Source organism: Crotalus tigris, unplaced genomic scaffold, assembly GCF_016545835.1.
Source record: "Crotalus tigris isolate CLP2741 ecotype Arizona unplaced genomic scaffold, ASM1654583v1 scf7180000017716.2861928, whole genome shotgun sequence".
NCBI classification, from domain to species: Eukaryota; Metazoa; Chordata; class Lepidosauria; order Squamata; family Viperidae; genus Crotalus; species Crotalus tigris.
This window is the reverse complement of record NW_024096587.1, coordinates 1,633,729-1,655,289: the sequence shown is the minus strand read 5'-3', so window position 1 is coordinate 1,655,289 and position 21,561 is coordinate 1,633,729. Positions and strand designations below refer to the sequence as shown.

Sequence of the window (21,561 nt, the reverse complement as noted above, 5' to 3'; positions counted from 1 at the left end):
TTTGAATGGTCACTAAACAAATGCTTAGAAGTCAAGAACTACCTGTACACCAGAATAATTACTGACACAATGAAGTTGCATCTCATTTGAAAACACCCTTTAGAGTATCCAGCTTAAGGGGTCCCATCGATTCTGAATGCCACCTGATACTTTTTGCTTTTGTGCACTACATTTTCAATTGGTTGGAAAAGGCCAATTCTTGGAGGTTTCCGGTGACGTCGCTGCAAGATGGGTACTGGGGAATGGAGCTCCGTTCCCCAAGCCCGATTTCTACCAGCTAGGGAGTCCAATAGGACCGAAAGTCGCCCCATAGAGGCGACTGGCCAAAGGGTGAAACTTTGCAGATTGCAGGCCAGCGGTAGCTGATCCGCTTGATCCAAAGGAGCCCTCAGGATCAGCAAGAAGAAAGGCTGACCGCACCCATGCGGTCAGCCAGAAGCAGCTGAACATCGGAGACAACGAATTCTAAAAGCAGAAAGCAAAATAGTTGATCTGGGTGAGACTACTTTCCTTACCTCTCTGCAAGTGAAAATACCGGTTCTGGGAAAAAATATTTAAAAGCAAGAAATCCCCAAGCTCCAGGGAGGGGGGGCTTTTTTCTTTACCCCTCTCTCCTGAACTATAAGCGGCGCTTTAAGCCTGGGGAAATTAAAACTGACTTATAACAATATTGTGAAGATAACCGAGGCATAAAAGAAGGATAATTTGGGAAACTTTTGGATTTATAAATCTTTTTTTTTTTATTCCTTGTTTGGAAACCATCAGGTTTTAACTTTTTAAACTTTTTAGAAGTATGATGGGAACAGACATCTAATGACATCTAGTGGCAAAACTGAGAATTACATTTAACATTGCTTTTTTTCTGTTTTCTTTATCTTACTGAGTTGGTTTGATTGGAGTTTTAAAACTTGGCTGTATGCCCAGACACAGCTTATAGTTTAAACATTTTGGTGTCCTTGGAATTTATAGTCCTGAAGATTGTGGCTGAAAAAGAAAAGACTCTTTTTGGATTGCCCTTTTCTACAGGATGGATTACAATTATAAATAAAAATTGTATTTGAAGTCATCTGACTTCCCTGGATTACAAATACAGCTTGACCTGGAATTTTTACAAGCTGTTTTGAAAGAGTGAATAACAAGAAATCTCTTTGAACAGATCACTTTGGATTACAAATTTTGGTATATAATTTTTTTTCTTTTTCCCTCTTTTTTACTACTCACTATTTTTATTATTTACCTCTCCTATTTGTTAGGAGCCTATTGGATTATAAATTTTGATTTACTTGATGGATTATAAAATATGATTAAAAGTTAAACATGAGTGTCCCTAATCTATCTAGAGTTGGAAAAAAAGGATCTTCTGCTCCCTCTTCTGCTTCTGCAAGTCCAGTCTATAAGGGATCAATTGATACAACACTCCAACAAGAAAAGGCTAAAAACTTCCAAAAGGAAACTCAAGCAACTCTACAAGCAATTCAAGAGGCAATTGCTACTCACTTGATAGTTATAACGAGAAATCATGAGGAGATGAAAAGTGATTTTGATAAAATGAATAAAAAAATTAACATGAACTCTCAATTTGAAAATTTTAAACAGATGATTACAGATAATCAACAAAGAATCCAAAAAAAGAAGATAAATCAACTGAGGTTGATCAGAAATTAGAAGTCTTAAAAGATGAAAATCAGAAATTGATGCAAATAAATTGAGAACTAGAAGACTCGATAGCTGAGATAAGAGATGGAAAGAGCCTCATACTTTTCAAGATTTCAAAATATAATGGAAGATAAGAAGAGGATCTCCTAAACTTGATAACAGAATTACTGGCAGACGCATTAGGAATTGGGAAACAGCAAATGGAAAGAGAATTAGATCAGATCTATCGAGTCAACTCAAACTATGCTAGAAGAAATAAAGTCACCAGGGAAGTACATGTTAGATTTCTCAAAAGATCTATAAGAGACGAGATTCTGAGAAGAGTAAGAAATGAACCTTTGAAATACAAAGAAAAAGAAATTGTAATTCTCAAACAAATTCCTAAGAGAATAAGAGAATCTAAGAGAATACCAGTTTCTAACTAGGAAATTAATTGAAAAAGGAGTGAATTTCAGATGGTTGATTTTAATCTATTGGGATATAGATTGGCTACACCACTTAAAGCAATGGAATTGTTTGACAACCATAGAGCATTTCTGGAAAGAAGTGACTCTGAATCTGGTACAAAGAGAGAAACAAAGAAACAAAAAGAAATGGTAGTAGAAGGTACAGTCAAACCAAGAGAGGAGGAAGAAATTAAAAACACATATACAGAAGAGGGAGCAAGACCAAGAGATCAGAGACAGATAAGATCAACTAGAAGATTAAGACCTAGATATAATTGAAAGAGTTGGAGAAGGATAATTGCATTTTGTCAATGAATATAAATGGACTAAATTCTCTCTCAAAAAGGAGAAAAATCTTTACACAAATACAAAAATTAAAAATGGATATAATCTGTCTCCAAGAAACACATATTAAGAGACAACATTATAAGTTGTTGGAACAACCGAAAACTTCACTTTGCATTAGCATTTCTTCCAGAAATGCTCTATGTTTGTCAAAGAATTCCATTGCTTTTAAGTGGCATATCCAATCTATATCTTTTCGTATCCCAATAGATACAGATTAACAGATTAAAAGAAAAGAGGAATAGATTTATACATTAAGGAAACAATGAACCCTAAACAACTTTATGCGGATGAAGAGGGGAAAATATTAATGATGGAAATAATGATGGATCAAAAATAGATATTGATGGTAGCAATATATGCACCAAACTATAAACAAGAACAATTTTATCAAAAACCATATAAAAAATATTAGATTTAAACTATCAAAATCTTTGTATAATGGGAGACTTTAGTGCAATTAGAGATGAAATTTTTTTTAAAATGGCAGAAGAACTTTGTATCCAAGATATATGGAGAGAGAAAAAAATCCAAAGAAATTACAATATATATTTTATTCAAATAGACATAAATCATGGTCTAGAATTGATATGATATGGACATCTTTGGAACTTAATACAATGATACAAGAAATTGAGATATAAATCTATACTGAAAGAAAAAGAATGTATACAACTAGCGACAAAGGAAATTGATTTTTCTTTAAAATAAACAACAAAAAAGAAACATCACTTCAAAATATGTGGGATACGGCTAAAGCATATTTCAGAGGGTTGTCTATAACTTATACCGCTAAAAAGAATAAAGAAAAGCAATAACAGCAGTTAAAGTTGAAGGAAGAATTCAGAAAGTTAGAATCAAAATTACAAATAGACCCACAAAAGAAAATACTTAAGAAACAAATGGAGATAATAAAACATAAATTAAATCTAGCCGAGATGAAAATGATGGCTCAACAGATTAAAAGGGCTAAACAAAACTTCTTTGAAAATGCCAACAAGCCAGGGAGATGGTTAGCATATAGACTGAAAAAAGAAAAAGAGAAAAAACTGATAAACAAGCTGCAAGATCTAAAAGATGAATTATAGTTTCAAAATGATACAATTAAAAAAATATCAAAGATTATTATGACATACTGTACAAAGCAGAGGAAATTCCAAAAGAAAAAATACAGCAGTATTTTAAAAAAGCAGATTTACCAAAAATTTCAGAGAATATTCAAAATATACTAAATGGAAAAATATCAGTGATGGAGATTATAGAGGCTATAAAAAGTAAAAAAAAATGATAAGACTCCAGGTTCATATGGATTACCTGCAGAGCTTTATAAATCATTACAAGATGTATTAAGTTCTACTTTGAAAGAACAATATAATGAAATACTCCTGGAGGCTAAAATACCAAATACATGGACTGAAGCCAACATTACTTTAATACCCAAAGAAGACTCTTTTCTAACACAAATAAAAAAACTATAGACCAATTTCACCATTAAATGTAGACTATAAAATTTTCGCCTCAATAATAGCAGAAGATTAAAGAAATTTTTGATCACATTTATATATACAGACCAAAATGATTTTCTATCTAAAAGACAGATAAAAAATAATTTAAGAATGATTCTTGATGTGTTAGAGTACTATGAAATTCATCCAGGGAAACATGGTTTTAATATTCCTTGATGCACAGAAAGCATTTGACAATGTAAACTGGCAATTCATGTTTCAGCAACTTGCGGAAATGGATTTTGGAGAAAACTTTATAAGTGTAATTAAAACAATTTATCGTAAACAAACAGCCAAAATAATTGTAAATGGAGTTTTTACAGAAACCTTTAACATTAAAAAAGGTACAAGATAGTATTTATACCAACACTGGAAGTATTGAATAGAAACATAAGACAAGATATAGAAATTAAAGGACTGGAGATAAAAGATGAAAAATATAAACTACAAGCATTTGCAGATGACTTGGTTTTTATATTGGAAGATCTATTGGAGACAAGCACTAAACTTATGGAGAAAATAGAAAAATTTGGAGAAGTGGCAGGGTTGAAAATAAACAGAGAAAAGATTAAAGTGCTAACAAATAATCTAACAGAAAAACAAAAAAATCATCTAACAAAAAACCAATCTTCAAATAGTTAAAAAAAATATTTGGAAATTTATCTAACAGCAAGATGTGTAACAATAAAAGAAAATGACTATGTAAGACTGATAAAACAAATACAATTGGATCTGGAAAAGTGGAAAAACTTACAGCTTTCAATGCTGGAGAGAATAGCAACAGTAAAAATGAATATTTTACCAAAAATACTCTTGTTATTTCAAATGACTCCTATAAGGCTGGGAAAAGCCTTTTTTGATGAACTGAATACAACAATACTGAAATTTATCTGGCAAAGAAAAAAAAGCTGGAATTAGACTGAAAATGCTACAAGAAGCGAAAGAAAGTGGAGGATTTGGACTGCCGGACTGGATGTTACACTACCAAGCAACTATTTTAACATGGCTTGAAGAATGGATAATGCTTAGAGACAAAAGACTATTATACCTAGAGGGGCATGACCTATAAATTGGTTAGCATGCCCTTCTGTGGTATGGGAAGAATAAAATACATAGATACTTTCAAAGCCACTTTATAAGAAATGCACTTCTTTCAGAATGGGAAAAAAATAAAAGCAAGAATTTATATTAAGATACCTGGAAGGCTTTCAACAATGGAAGCTTTCACTTACCCAAATTTAATTACCGTATTTTCCGGCGTATAAGACGACTTTCTAACCATGCAAATCTTGTCCGAAGTCGGGGGTCGTCTTATACGCCAAGTCATCTTATACGCCGGAAAATACTGTATTTTCCAGCGTATAAGATGACTTTCTAACCATGCAAATCTTCTCTGAAGTCGGGGGGGGTCGTCTTATACGCTGAGTTGTCTTATACGCCAGAAAATACGGTAATTACGATAAAGTTGTGACTTATAAAGATATTTTGAATAATGAAGGAAAATTGAAAGACAGACAAGATTTAAAAGAACAAGGTATTGATCTATCATGGTGGCCATATCTGCAAATTCAAACGAGATATGAAAAAGATGTTAAAACAATGGGATCTTATAAGGAACAGACAGAATTTGATCAGATACTGTTAAAAACAGATGAAAAGTTGATTAAGAAACTATACATTTCTGTTAAACTTAGATGGAGGAAGAACAAGTTAAAGAAACAATGATAATGTGGGCAAAGAACTTTGGATATAATATAGAATTAGAAGACTGGCAAAAGTTATGGGAAAGAAATGTTAAATTAACTAAAGCAGTGGCATATAAAAAAACTTATATAAAATGTTTTACAGATGGCATATGACACCAGTGAGATTAGCAAAAATGTTTAAAAATACTTCAAACAAGAGTTGGAAATGCAAAGACCAGGTACTTACTATCATATCTGGTGGACATGCCCAAAAGCAAAAAGATTTTGGGTAAAAATACATTTATGTTTAGAGAAGATGACTAAAAAAACAAATAGACTTTAAGCCAGAATTATAGGAGCAAATTATGAGAAAGATTGTATATATTTAATTCTACATGTACTAACTGTAGCAAGAATTGTATGAAATGAAAATTTACCAACTGAAGAAGTATTAATTAAGAAAATTTTAGAGTGTGCAGAGGTGGATAGATTGATTTTAAAAATAAAAGAGAAAGAAGACTCAGTGTATTTTTGAACATCGGATAATTTCTAACATGTTAGAGAGAAAGGAATATGATATGTAACTTTGAATATATATTAGTAAGAAGAAGACTATTGAGCAATTAATTAACATATTGTTTATGATAATTAACTATTATCTATTATTGCTTGTTAGTAAACACATGAATCCAGACATTATGCTGTTTGCCAAATACTGAGAATGTTATTTGGAAAAACCCTAACCCCAACCCTAATCCTAATCCTAACCCAAATCCCAATCTCGATCCCACCTCATTCCTAACCCTATAAAAACTAATAAAATTTATACAAAAGAAAAAAAGAAAAGGCCAATTCTTATAGGATGGTTGTACAAAGCATTGTGTATTTAGAATAGTCTAGGATCAATATGACTGCTTCATACATTCTGAAGCATGGACCAAAAATCCTATGTTCTAATTTTTTGTGTAAAGTTTGGATCTAAACAAGACAAATTTTTATATTATTTTGGATTCACTCATTTAGATTTTAAAATATTCTCTTATTCAAGAAGTCCTGAAAAGTGCATTGGTCAATAAAATAGCAGACATGGGTTTCATCCCTGATTTCACTAGATACAGCTTAGCAAAAGAAACAGTAAAAATGGAATATAAACTTATATTCAGATTAAGCAGAAACATTTTGAGCATAACAAATGCTCCCTGGTAACCAAACTTCATTAATCATTTTAAACAGATTTGCAAACATTTTGTTCCTTTTTTTCAGGCAGGATGCAGATATAAAATTCTGCGCTGTGAATGCATATTACAAATGTGATTGCTATCCTGTAGTTTAAAGGGTGCTAACTACAGAAACATTACTTTGCTTCTTATTGAGCTGTGTAACTAGCTTGCCAAATGTAAATATCTGGAGTGTGAATGTATTTTAAGAAAAAGCTTCAAGCCAGGAGTCAAGAACTTAAGCTGTTTCTAAAACTACGCTGAACTGATTTTGTTAAGATTTTGTCGAGTTCAATTTTCTGTGGCTATTTAACGACAATATGCAAAAAGCATGCTTCCTCTTGCTTCCACTGTTTGCTATAATTTTATATTCTTTTGATTAACTTTTTTCTTATAGATTGTGTGGCAGCATATTCAGCACGGACTACCTCCCTTACTATTTTTGTGGCATTACAGTGAAAATTAAAGGGATGGAATAAGCGAAACATTCTGTGCTGTCACGTTCCAATTGGGACTATCAGAATGATGTGGGGGCCCAATGTTAAGTGGGAGCCCATGAGGCAGTTTCAGTGTACTGCATGGGTTTTTACCTCTGTTGTTGTTATATGCTTTATATATTAGATTTTATTTTGTATGGCATGTTTACCAGTTGTTATCCACATAGCAAGGAGGGTAGCCATATAAATTGAATAAAACAAATACTCAAACCCATGAATTAAAAGTGACGGGATCAATTCTACCCAATCTGATTTTAGAACTTCCTTTTCTTGTAAACCCATTCGTGCCTCCTAGTGAGCCCATCTCTTGCCTCTTTCCACTCACTTGAGTGCCACAGACTTGGCCTGCAAGGCTGTGCTCCAGAAGTCGTCAACTTGTTCTGGGGCTCCATAGGCCTCAAGACAGGAGGTGAAAGGTACCTTGGCACGAACCAATTCAGGCAGTGGCTGCTTTTCTTCTTCGGCCTGTCGCTTCTTTTCCTCATATTCTAGCAACTCATCTGCAAAGGAAAGCAAGGTCTACTCCTTCAGAAATCATTTGCAGAAAGAACGTTGATATGCAATATCAAGTAGCTGTGCGCTGGGCTGTACATCGTGAAAAGGAGCATGGCAAGCCATTCTCCAGAAAAGTTCATTGCTGACAAATGCTGTTTATGTGTTAGCTGCCCTTCCTGTGGAATTGACAAGGCCTGTATGTGCAAGGACATGTTAACAATGCTGCAGGAGGCTATAGTTCAAATATTTTCTTGAAATGAGATATGTGTTGGGGAGTCTTCCAAGAGAAGCATGAACTGTCTGCACATGAACAGAGATAATGACTGTGGCAAAGACTGAATAACTAAGTATACCAGTTCGGGGGAGCCTCTCTAGATAAGGAGAGGATGGGCAATTATCCATATGTGTTCCAAATGGCTGCTCTTTGTGAGGAGACAGGAGGATACCAGTCTCTTGCGGGTTTGAGCAACAGGAGATGAAGGGAACATCCATCATGCTCACAACTGCAATGGGGCCTTTGAAAGGGCACTGGATTAGCTGACCTCATTTTCTAATCGCTTTCAGAAATTGTCTATTTACTACTTAAGGCTATTCGAGATCTTCAAAATGACAAGCCTGACAAAGCCATCTGGTGAATTTACTTTCATATTTGAATAAAAGAAAAATTAACTACAAGCTTAAGAATGTAAAGAAGTGGAAATAAATGGCAAAAAAAAAATTTGACCCAAGAAAGTTATAAACAGATTAAGGGTTCAGATGAATTTGGAGTACTAAGACTTTTATTACAAGTTTTGGAACAATTATATAAATAAACAATGATCTGTTGTCATGGACAGACTATGCCCAAAAGATATTAATAAACATGACAGATGTGAAACAAATTTTGCGTGATGTGAAAATATCAAGGCTAAAAATACTGGATAATAAAAATAGAGTGGATTATACGACAGAGAAGGTACCCAAAGTGTAAACATAAATGACAAACCAAAAGAATGACTTGGAATATGTTGAAGCTTTGAAAATTAAAGTGGAAAGATAAACCAAAAACATGACCTGGATGATTACTTTTTATTGGATTTACAAAATAAGTTTGTTAAAGCCTTGAAGAAGCCTTTGGAATGGGAAAAACTCTTCCCATCCCAAAGAGAGATCAAATCCTTTAAAAGTGTTTACTACTACTACTACTACTACTACTACTTAATTACATTTATATGCTGCCTATCTCTCTGATAAGGTGACTCTTTATAACCTTACAGATCATAGAAAGATAAATAGAAAAGCAGTTAAAAATTTAAAACTATGCAAATTAAAAAAAATTAAACTATGCAAAAAAAAAACAGGAACCAAGAGATGAAGGGTTGAAGTATAGAAGCAAAAGGAAGAAATATAAAGTTAGTTTGACAAACATTTTGCTGACACTATCATTGAAAAGATGATTTATGGATCTGCACATAGATAAGGGATCTATTATAGGGAAGAAGAGATACAGTATTTGTAACTTTATGCGGTTGAAGCGTTATTAAGTATGTTTATGCTTGTTGTGATGAGGATTTGAAGTCCTTTATTTAAATATTCCTTTGCTTTTTCTTTATCTTTTTTCTTCTTTTTTATTTCTTGCACTTTTTATTTGTTCTTTCCATTTCTCTCTTGGAATTTAGTTTTATTTGTTTTTACTATTGTAATTAAAATTTTCAATTAAAAATATTATAAAACAAAGGGATATGTTACCTATTCAGAAGATGTAATTATGGGAGAGCCATCTAGTTCAGGGGTCCCCAACCCCCAGTCTGTGGACCAGTACTGGGCCGCGGCATGCCAGCAACTGGGCTGCACAAACAAGCAAAGCCCCATCCGCGGGATGCAGTCAACACACAAAACCACACCCCCTCTGGTCCGTGGAAACCATGTAACCGGTCCCTGGTGCCCCAAAGGTTGGGGACCTCTGGTCTAGTTCACATATTGCACCAAAGCATGACTGGTTAACTATCATTTATTGATTAAATCACAATTCCCATATCAAGTTAAGTTATAAAGAAATAGACCATGTTATAACTTAATCTAATGTTTTACTCTACCAATAAAAACAATTCCAGCGTTAGTATAGATCAAGACAAAAGAAATGGCTGCTATGGTTGTCAGCCACATTTTACGGTGCATGGAAAAGAGGATTAATACATGTAGACCAGGGGTGTCAAACTCAATTTCACTGAGGGACGCATCAGCATTGCGGTTGCCCTCAGGGGGCCGGGTGGGTGTGGCCAGGATGGGTATGGCCTACTGGGTAGGCATGGATGGAGTGGGTGTGGCCTACTGGGTGGGCATGGCCAACTCTACATCGTTCGTGTCAAGGGTGCCTGTGGGGGCCTGGGCAGGAGTGGGACAGATTTGAGGATCTCTGGCAGAAGGGGGTGGGACCAGGGCAAGCGCCAAGGCATAGTCCATTTCTTCATTCCTCACAAAGGGTGACACCTCCCCAGCATGCATCCAGGGGGCGGAGCCAATGTGGCAGGGGCTGGTTCCTCGCTGTTTCCAGACGGCCTTGTGGAGCTAAGATTGAATGCATAGATGGCCACCACCACAAAATTGTACATTGGCTCCCAGCCGGCTTCGCAGGCCACATGAAACCACTTCACGGGCCGCATCCGGCCCCCGGGCCTTGTGTTTGATATGTCTGATGTAGACATTCATCTCTACAAGGTCTCAACACTTCACAAAACAAAATATTTTTTAAAAAAATGGTTTATAAAGGACAGTTCATAAATGATTTATAAAGGTGCTCCCACCTTTGTTCAGGGCTGCTTCCATAGGTACTGGCAGCTGCATAATGTAATCCACACGCTGAGTGTATTTCACTTTCTCTGTGGCCAAGCACTTGAGTTTCTCTTCCACCAAGAAGCGAAAGACCTCATTTGGGTTTTCAGAACTACGGCAATTCCTCTGGGGAAGAAAAATATTTAGCAAGAAGTGAAAAACAGGAAGAGAAGCAAAAACATAATAACCCACACACGTATGATGCAGGAGGTTAAAATATACTGTATAAACGAGGCTGTTTCAAAATCAGAAAAAATATACCTTCCATCTTTCATTTATTTTGGTTATATTCCACTTCTCCAGGGTTTAAGTGATATACAATGTCCTCCCTTCTCTAATTTCATACTAAGTCCTATCACTATCTATCACTAACCTACATTAAAAAAATGGCTCATTAAAAAAATTAAAAAATTAAAAGTGATTTCTATAATCTATTGGCACAAACAACAACAAAACGTATCTCAACAAAGAAAAAACCCGACAAAGACAAACTTCAACACTGTCTATGAACACAACAAAAATAGATAATCTTTTTTGGCTATTGGTTTAAGACTTAATACAGGTTAACAGGCCACATTTGGGGCACCTGATGGTGTAGCTGAAAAATTCCAAATAAATGGTTTTGCATAAGGTAACCTGAAAACTTAAGAGTCTAACAGCATTATCTAGAATACACCTGTACTGTTTGTATGGTTACACATTTTGAGCATTTACCTGGTGATTTTCCTGAACAAAATACAATGCACAAGAAACATACATGGATAGCAACAGCTCATGAATTCTAATTTTTTTGCAGCATTTTCTCTTAATCTACTCTCAACTAGCTTCAATCAATAACAGGAGGCAACTCTTGTATTGACTAAGGTCCTTTCGAAGTTGCCAGTACTTGGAGATTTTTTTAAAACATTACAAACATTGGAATACTTGAAGGATCATGAACAAAGTGAAACATCTGATACAGCTGCTCTAACCTTGGAAAATATCTAAGCTTGGTATGGATCCAACATTTCTCCACTGCTGCATATCTCAAGGGAAAAGCAAGCTGCTGTCTAAGGTAGCCTGTTTGTGACCATCAAGCTTTGCACTAAGGAGCCCTATTAAGCTACACACTATCTTGTCCTAAGAATCCCATCATTCTAGTCACAACATACATTTTAGGGATGCATTCTAGAATAAAATACATTGTGGAATGACTGTGCTTTGTTGGGATACTTCACCATTCAAAATTATTTTTCCAGAATCCCAGAGGGGGATGCTAAAGAAGGTTTTTCTATAGATAAACAAGCTGGTAACAGCTTTCATGTCAATTATGTGTTACAGCATTTGTCTTGTGTACATTTCTTCAGGCTTCCAAGTCATCAGCACAAGTACTGTCCTATTCCCATTCCCAGCAATGAAATTCTTGACCCTAAAAGTTGCTACCTCCACCATGTTAATGAAGTGCAGGAAGAATTCTTGAGCATCTTGCTGGCGATTAGTAGAAAATTCTGGATGACCTTTGCCAACAAGAGATTTGAACATTCGCGGGGCAATGCCATCTTGTATACCCTGCAAAGACAAAAGAGTTCAAAGGAGTATGTAAAATGAAATTTCCCCTTCCCCTGGGTAAGTGTTAGCTACAGTTAACACCACTTTCCATCCTCAAGGACAATTAACCCCCCCAGCCCTACCTTCTGGTCCGACTGTTGTTCTCCACTTGAAAGAGCAGGTTTGGAATATTCCCCAGAGAGAAGCCCATGGCCAAGCTTGGCTCTGGAAAAGCAGGTAAATGTAAATTAGTCCTGAGAAGGGATGGGACTAAGAATACTGCAATCTATTGAAAAGTTGCAGGGAGCCCCCCAGTTTATCCGAACAACCGTCTAAACCAGTGTTTCCCAAACTTGACAATTTTAAGGCATGTGGACTTCAACTCCCAGAATTCCACAGCCAGCGTTGCTGGCTGTGGAATTCTGGGAGTTGAAGTCCTCATGCCTTAAAATTGTCAAGTTTGGGAAACACTGGTCTAAACGAAAGATTTTCTATGCCTCAAACAATTTCCAAAGAATCTCAAGCAATATGGTCATCAGTACAATTTGAAAATAATTTTTAAAAAGTTCCCCCCCTTTCTATTGCACTAAATTTGTTAGTTTTCCCTCTAAGGAACTACACGTTGAGTGCCTCCTTTTTCTTTTCATTTTTTAAGCAACATTTCGAGTTATAACGTACAAAGTATTTTTATTTTCAGCATAATCAGCTTTCCTCTACACGAACGGCTGGATTCGGATTGTTGTACCATTTGAATAGTTTAACATTAAATAATGGCACTATGCTAAATCGTGCCTTCTTTTACTTAGGGTTCGTTGAATAAACCCCAATGGCTAGTTCATAAGGAAGACTACCATTTACAAATCGTAAGGACTTTCTTTATACAAGATATTAATGCAAAACAAAACAAAAAACATGATTGTTTAAGCTCACGTGTGGTTCACCTATTGAGTTGGGATGGTAAGAAGCTGGTTGTTCTGGTTTCTCAAATCCATTTTATTTATTTATTTATTTTTATGAGACTTATATACCGCTTTAAGTGCAAGCACTCTCTAAGCGGTGTCCACCAGTAAGCAATGTATATATATATTTACATTGCCCCCAACAATCTGGGTCCTCAGTTTACCTACCTCGGAAGGATGGAAGGCTGAGTCAACCTTGAGCCGGTGAGATTTGAACTGGTGACCTGTTGAACACAGTCAGCTAAAGTGGCCTGCAGTACTGCACTCTAACTGCTGCACCACCTCGGCTCATTTTGAACTAGAAATATACCACAATCCTCTTTTCTAAATCTTACATTGCAGTTCACAAAAAGAACTTTCAAAGGAACATCTGCCCACCCAAATTATATTGAGAAAATATAATTTGCAAAAATGGGTGTATTACATAAAAAACTGTAGTAAACCCATTTTTGCAAATAATATGTAATGTATAAGAAAATGCGTCTTTCTGTGAGCTTTTTTTAAAAAATTCAAATTGACAGAGTGTGGAGGAATTTGCACGTGCAGCAAACTGCCGTGCATTGCCCCCCACAAAACTCATAACCTTTTGATACCCTTTGTCCCAAGGAAGCAGCCAAAAGATCACCCCCTTTTTGACTTAATATCTTACCTACCTAAATAATAAGTTCCCCCTTATCTCTTCCTGTCTTTATCTCTTCTTGTCTTTATCAGTTCTTTCTCCTTTCCTAATTTACCTATATTTGTTTTACCTGCTCTCAACAGGTAATGTGTTACTAGAAAATAATTGCTTATATGAAGGAATTTTTCAATTACTTTATGTCAACAACTAAAGGTTAAACTTCTAAATGTAAAATGTCAGCAGTTAATGGTAAAGCCTATGTATGTAAAAAGTATATAAAAAAGAATAAACTCAGAGTTGGAGAAGCTGTGTGAAGATGTGTCATGCAGCTTCAAACCTCTGCTCAAGACATGCCTGAGTCTTTTTCTTAGCATCGTTACAACAGAGAAACGACATGGACTGGAAAGAATGAGAACTGAGCACAATCCAACTGACAGATGGGTCCCTCTATAGTCCCATCTGTTTGAGAACATCGTTAATATTGAAATGGCAGTTCAACCCCTTTAGGGCATTACTTACACCTGGGTGCTGAAGTCTTGTGTAGGATCTGTAGGAGCACTTTGGAATATTTTCTCTAGTTTGTCTACATACCTATGAAGAAACCAAAACAACAACAACAACAATTTGGCAACCAAGTGTGCACAGTTGGAAAGGTCAGAATTCAACGTCTGGGATCCAAATAACATCCGTTGAGGTTTACAGAAACAAATATTGAGGACCCAGAAGAGCATAACAAAATTTCTCCCTTGGCTTGTCTTCCATGTTAATGAAGGCTGCCTTCATTTTTGCTGTATTTATGAACCAAATCAAGGAATCACTTCTAATGTTAATGCCATTTTTCTTTGGTTTTAACATGCCTATCTTTCTTGGTTAAATATACTATATGTCAAGGTTCCAGCTGAAGAACCCAATGAAGTAAGCACACTGGAGACATTGCGATCTCTAATGCAAACTTTATTGGGCATAGCATACTGGCACTAAAGAATGGGAAACCAGCTTTGGCAATATGATGGGAAAAAGATAATTAAAAGAGTAAAATTTTCTCTCCCATCTCTGACAGTTCAGGCCACATTGTCCAATAAGTCTTCAAGTACTTGTTATGAGAAGAAATCCTCCATTCGCCACAACATTAGTCCAGTGACCTCAGTTCTCACAGTGATAGAAGCCAGCTGTGCATTCCAAACCGTCCCCTCCCCCTCCAACTGTAGGCAAGCTAGAAGCAGCATGGCAGTCCTAATGCAATAAGTCTTCATAGCTTGACACTATACTTCATGCATGCACATAGAGCAACGTGGATCACAATAAAAGCACTATAATAGAGTTTTAAGCTGCTTGTAGATACTATTTTAAAAACCAAGAAAGTGAGGCTGGCCTCAAGTTGGCTGCAAAAAAATATCTTCAAATTTGTACTTAATTACTATTATACAATTCTCCTTAAATTGGGAATATCTGATTTTGGCAAACAAATGGTTTATCCTGACTTTCTGAGGCACAGAAGACACTCCTTGTTACTAATTGCTACGTACAAGTGGCTTCTATTTAGACTACTAGAAAGAAACTGCATATTTTCTCTGCAGCTAGCAATAATAGAGGCCTACTTACTTTCGTTGGAAGTCTGGTATGCTGAACAACACCTGCACTACCGAATTGAGATAGCAACTGTTTCCAAGGTTACGGATACCCGTATAGCCAGGGCCGTACAGTGGTTTCAGCTGCACCCCAGACTCCTGAATTAACTCCCACTCTCCAATCCGCTGGTTCATATCAATCTCCAGTTCTGTCATTGTCTTGTCTGTCTGCGTAGAGAAGAGATTTATAGAAAACAATCCGAAACTGTGCCTAAAACTTTGAAATAATTTCTTAGAAGAAAGATTCAAAAAGGGCAATAAAGAACGATTATGAATCTAAATGCTGTCTACATCATATCCTACTTGGAAATTCACTTTGCTAAATGAAGAATCTGGAATTTAAGATACAGAAGGAAACAGTTAATAGAAGCTGATGAAACCACCTCCAATGATAATATCACTTGTAGATAACAGAGTACCATTCCAGTTCCATAAGTTACCATGAGGTTCTTTCAGCATCCACCACAGCTAGCATTCGTTCTACTATCTCTTCTCACCTTTTGCATTTTAAGCATATCGATCCCAAAATGAGCCAGGTGCTCAGCCAGATTGGGGTCTAGAACCATGTCATCTTCATCGTAAGAGTAGACATCTACAGACGAAGGGAACAATGGCAGAAATCAATCAACATTTCACAACCAGTGTTTCAGACCCTTTGCATCAGTAGCAATTCCATTTTTCCTAAATTCCCCACCATTTACCCTAGAACCTAAATGGCACTTTACAGGTAAAAGACAGAAGTGCCAAGAATCTATTCCTGCAGCCTTCCCACATTTAACCTTAGGAAATAGTTTTTGTTGTTTGAATATAGAATATAAATGTTAACTGATAAAAGTAAAGTGGAAGTATCTTCAGTTTAAACAAGTTTTGATGTTTACATACATGCTGACAAATTTAACTACTTCATCCTGTCTACCATTATAAGTTTTAACATATAGTTTACAAAAAAAGTAAGTTGACAATAGTTATTTATAAATAGTTGTTAGAATATATAAAATTAGACATTCCAAAATATAGGGAGGTATGGAGAAAAAATTGGATTGTCTGGTACACAAATACCAATTAGAGTATTATTTGGATGTCTAGATTTCCAATAGCTATAGATTTAAAATTACAAATAATGCAAAAATATTATTTTTTTAATTTTTGATACTTTTTTAAGGAAGACGCCAGTGGGTTTAGCTAATTGCTGGTATTGACCCCATTCAAAATATACTGTTTGTATAGTAAGATATTATACCAATTTTCTCGAGTATAATATTTGGAGTAAATATAAAGTTCTTCCATTGAAATTAATTCAATTATTGTTAATATAGGATATTATTGCTTTGACACATTTAATCATATGACGTTTGACTTGTTGGCTTCCGAATCATACTTCACACCAACAGTCTATAACTGAGGCCCAGTTCAGAATTATATATTGTAAGGTTTTCAAATTTAGTCAGTTTCTTCAATATTCCTCCTGATTTTTGCAATTATTTTCTAAAATTTATTTTATTTATAATATTCAGAAGGTGTCTGATTATCTCTCATATATCTCTGCTCATTCTCTTTCAATTATACAAATGTCTGAAAATCTCACCACTCTTTCTACTCTTGAAAGTCTTGATCTGAAGATATTTAAAAAAAACAACCACATATATTAGATTACATGCTTAATTTTCTTTTTCTTTTATTTTTAAATGAACTGACTTAACTGTTAGTAACAGCATTCATATTGAAAGTTAGATTTGTATGGTATGTACATTATATTATATATCACATTAATAGATACATACACACATATATACACACACAAACATATACACGTACATATATACATATAAATACAGAATTATAGATATTTGGGAGCACACCACATATTACATGCATTTTATACATGTGCTTTTACTAGGCTCTTCAGAAGTGGGTCAGCTAACTAGCAAAATTCATTTCTCACTTTCCTGTTTCCAAGAACCCAGGTTTGTCATATTTAGCAAAGCAGCTCCCTTAACAAATTTACCACTCTCAAGAAATATGACTGTGTAGGTTTACTGATCCTCCCTGACAAGCAAACAGGAGATTGAAATTGGAGGGAGGGTGAGGAATATGAATTGGACAATAGAGACTGAACTTGACCCTAGGTAGCTACGTTGTACTATTCTACCTCCCCCTTCCAGATCCCTCAGTGGCCACAGTGTAAGATGGGAAAAGAAATTCAGCGATTCTCTGATTGGGAATCTGAAACTATTCAACAGCTGCATCTGCAAATAGGTTCTGTCTTACCAGCTCCATCAGGAGTGATGGTTCCCAACTTTACAGCCAAGGGGTAACCAGTTTCTCTATAATGTTCTACAGCATGGTTGTTTCCTCCGCTGCCATCAAAGTAACGCCGTCCACACAAGATGGAGCCATCTGTCATGTTGAGCCACAGGTTCTCCCGCATGTCACACTTGCTGCATTTCCAGCCGCTGTCAAAACATGTAATTAGGCAATATAAACCTCTTCTCTCAATCCCGCACTGAACAGCTCTCAAGCCTGATTCCATTTCATTAAACTTCCCAGCTTTCATTCTACATCCTTGGTTGAATTACCACAAGAGTAGCTTACACGCTTCTATTAAAATCTGGAAGGGAAGTGTAGTAAGTTATGAAGGAGCTCCATATGTGGAAAAGAATTTTTTTTTTTTTTTTTTTGCTAAGGAACACCATCAACTCACCAAGGAGGGATACGCACACCATTCTGTAGCTGCTGAAGTGAAAAGGCATGCCTGGACACACGCCGAACCTCCCCATCCCAAGCCTGTACCTCCTGTTTACGGGAAGCAGAATCTGCTGTCAGAATAGCTTCAATTGCACTAGAAATCTGGAATGCCAAAAGAGAAAAGGGAAGTCAGACATCCAAGCCCTTTCCAAAATATCTACTATCAACAGAGACCTGATGTCTTACATACCACTTTAACATCACCTCAACTCTATCCCTAATGCAAAGCCAATCAGACCATGTGATTTTTTTCCCCCTCCTGGATGAATCACAGTGCTTACCCTGTCCTTCACCATATCTGGCAAACCATCTAGTCCATCCTGAGGGATATCCAAATGCTCTGGTAAAATAACTATTTTGACATGTTCATCATATTCATATTTCTCCTCTGGGAGGTCAAATCCACCTTCTACACCTATCAAAACAGATATGCAACAATAGCAGTGCTCTGAGTGCTGCGAAGTCTTAATTAAAGAAGATGCCAAATGATGCAAGCTCTGAGCAAGCTTATAGATAAAACATAAGAAGGAACATGAATTTAAATCTTCTGACAATCTTAAAATTAAAATCTATCTATGTTCAAGATTTTCTCCCACAGTATAATAGAAGAGCAGGTTTAGTTTTTTACCAATAGCTAGACGGGTTGGTTTCTTCCGGGGAGGATCACCAGCACTGGAATTATTTTCTTCTTTCTAGAGAAGAACCAGAAGAGAATTAATTAACAAGCCAGCCATTCCAAATGTCCAGACTCTTGGGCATCAAGAAAGCACACAGCAGCACCAATTTGTACTATCTTTCTTCCTTTGCTCTAAAATTTAAATAAACAAGTTCTGCACAAGGCAAAAAAGTTGCCCTTCTTACCAATCTGCGTGTTTTCTTAAGATGTAAATAGACCCGCTGGCCTGTTTTTTCATAATGTTTCACCACATACTGTTTTCCAAAGCCCAGGAAAGTGTTCATACAGATATATATTCCTCCATCTGACTCCTGCAGAATAAAGAAAGACATGACTTTAATAGGAAAGGAGTTCAACCAATCCCAAGATACCAAATTTTTAAGGCTGTGTATAAAAATGTTGTGGCCGAAATAAATTATTCAAATACATAATTTCATAAATGCAATTTATGAAAACCCCTCTTTATAAATATTTTTCTGAATTCTGCTGGGCACTAAAATTCCCCTCTGAGAATCTTGTATTAGTGAGATCTCTTCCTTCCAAGAGCTTAATAGGTTAAGATAAAAAACAAACACACAAATATACATTTGCGGTTATGAAGTCTAGAAACTTGCACTTAAATTTTTCCTAGTTGTTTTGGCTACGACCATATTTGGATTTTCAGGATAGTAGGAAGAATTCCTTGATGCTGCCATCCACCACTGACCAAACCTATTCTCAGCAATGGGGTGAAGCAGTTTGTTGCGATGATCCCTAGTGGTCCCTTATCAATAGGACACAATAAAATTTCATATGAAGGTAGATTCAGTGAAAATTATCAACCATTTATTAACTTCTTTATGTGGTTCCCAGAATATAATTTTGCATCTATGCTACTGCAGTCACACCAGATAAACTGCTCTTAGAATTGTGTGCCAAGAACTAAATGACTACAGTAATTCAGTTCACATACCTTGTTTGGCTACTCTAGACATCCATCACATTTTTTCATACAACAGTAGTGCCTATTTTAGCAGAAGAAAGTCTCAAGCGCAATATTCACATTTCTGCATTATTTTGCCATCTACAGAAAATATGGGGAAACTATGGTCTTTCAAACATTGCTGAATTGCAACTTCCAGAATATATCCCTACTGACTATGATGCTAGTGTGGTTGTTTTAGTTTAGTAGTATCTGAAGAGCACAAGCCCCCTACTTCAATGTAGAGAAAACACCTGAACCTGAACACAAAGCATCTGACATATTTCAAGTTGGTTTGTGTAAAACATGTCCCTAATGCAGAACATGTGGATTATTTCTTCCACCTCAACCAAATAAATATTTTATATGGCTACTGACTTTTATTGGACGTTGGTGCAGTCTATAGAGCAGGGGTGTCAAACTGCCAGCCCACAGGCCGGACGCGTCACAAGGAAGCCATGCCCACCCCATTGCCGGCAATGGCAAAACTGGCCCGATATATTGTGCGACGTCATCGCGAGTTTGACATCGCGAGTTTGACATGCCTGCTATAGAGCAACACTATGACTGTTCAAGAGTTAACAGCAGGGAAAAGGAAAACAATTCTGAACAGAATGGTTCAGAAAATTCTGAAACTTTTACTGTTTTTTTCTAAGCAATTAAACACCTTCCAAACTAGACACTTATCTTCAACCATTCACCTTATGAAATACATATGGAACCCAAAGGCATTTTTTAAAAAACAAGTAGCATGAGACACTGTCATACATTTTTATTAAAACATACATGGGAGGGGGGAAGAGAATGACAAGACAATAAGTGAGCCTGATGGACAGCGAGGAATATATCCAGAGGCATCACACTATCTATGACCGTGATAAGCAGAGCTACAGTACACAATGACATCAGTTAAAAATATAATTGTTTCTATAAAAGCACAGACCTAGTCCCTCAAAAGAGGTGATTAACTGTTTTAATATGATAGTTATACTAGAAGCACTCCAAATGATAAGCAGCATCCTATCCTTTCTAAGAAATTACATTAAATAATTCTTTCATACACAATTATTCCAGATAATTCTTAAATGTTAACAAATATTCTTCATTAAAGGTCTGATGGTTGCAGATAAAGGGAGCACTTCTATTGTAGGGATGTCTAAACATAGTCTTGCAGTAAAATATTCTTCTTTTCCTAACTAGCAACTCATTAGCACTGCTGCTTATATATCATTAGGAATTTGTGGTGCTCCATATAAATTATGAATGTTCACAAAATGCAGCCTTTCTCTCTGACATGATGAGTCCACAAGAAAAAAGTGATCAGGCTGTTTCAAAAGAAAACAAAAAAGTAAACAATGATATGCTTTAAAATTAATATTTGGAAAGGAAATTCCACACATCCTGATAGCAGGGGTCTAATTTATTCGAACTCCACTCTCCCCCCACCCAACAAAACAGGATGCTTTCGCACTCTTCATATACGGAAGAAAAAGGCAACTGTCTTCAGAGATGGCAGAGGATTTAGGTGGAGAAAGACAAAGTAGCAACGAACGAATCAGTAAATCAAGCAAACGTTTATGTATCTTTCTGTGAACCTCCATTAAAACTCGCATGTAGCCTAACCAGGCTTGCTTGAGTCACTCTCGGGGGGGGGGGGAAGGCGTGGCTGCCCAGGTTTCTTTTCCCAGCCAGGGGACACCAGCTATAGACGTTAGCATCACCCATAACAATGGGAACAATCCCCACATAAACGTTAGAAGAAATTGGACGAGGAACTCATTACACGGTC

General features: G+C 36.1%; 1 protein-coding gene across 2 annotated transcripts in view; it reads right to left on the bottom strand.

The window, feature by feature from the left end:
* The window catches only part of USP5 (ubiquitin specific peptidase 5), a 28,753-nt gene that overhangs the window by 6,361 nt on the left and 831 nt on the right, over positions 1 to 21,561 (bottom strand). For both annotated transcript variants that reach the window (XM_039338759.1, XM_039338760.1), the window contains exons 2-13: positions 18,997 to 19,122; positions 18,764 to 18,827; positions 18,417 to 18,550; positions 18,092 to 18,237; positions 17,659 to 17,843; positions 15,888 to 15,982; positions 15,365 to 15,558; positions 14,282 to 14,353; positions 12,328 to 12,409; positions 12,080 to 12,205; positions 10,630 to 10,783; positions 7,677 to 7,851 (exon numbers count right to left, since the gene is read on the bottom strand). In XM_039338759.1, the coding sequence (XP_039194693.1) occupies positions 7,677 to 7,851; positions 10,630 to 10,783; positions 12,080 to 12,205; positions 12,328 to 12,409; positions 14,282 to 14,353; positions 15,365 to 15,558; positions 15,888 to 15,982; positions 17,659 to 17,843; positions 18,092 to 18,237; positions 18,417 to 18,550; positions 18,764 to 18,827; positions 18,997 to 19,122 (1,553 nt within the window). The remainder of the gene's footprint in view (positions 1 to 7,676; positions 7,852 to 10,629; positions 10,784 to 12,079; positions 12,206 to 12,327; positions 12,410 to 14,281; positions 14,354 to 15,364; positions 15,559 to 15,887; positions 15,983 to 17,658; positions 17,844 to 18,091; positions 18,238 to 18,416; positions 18,551 to 18,763; positions 18,828 to 18,996; positions 19,123 to 21,561) is intronic.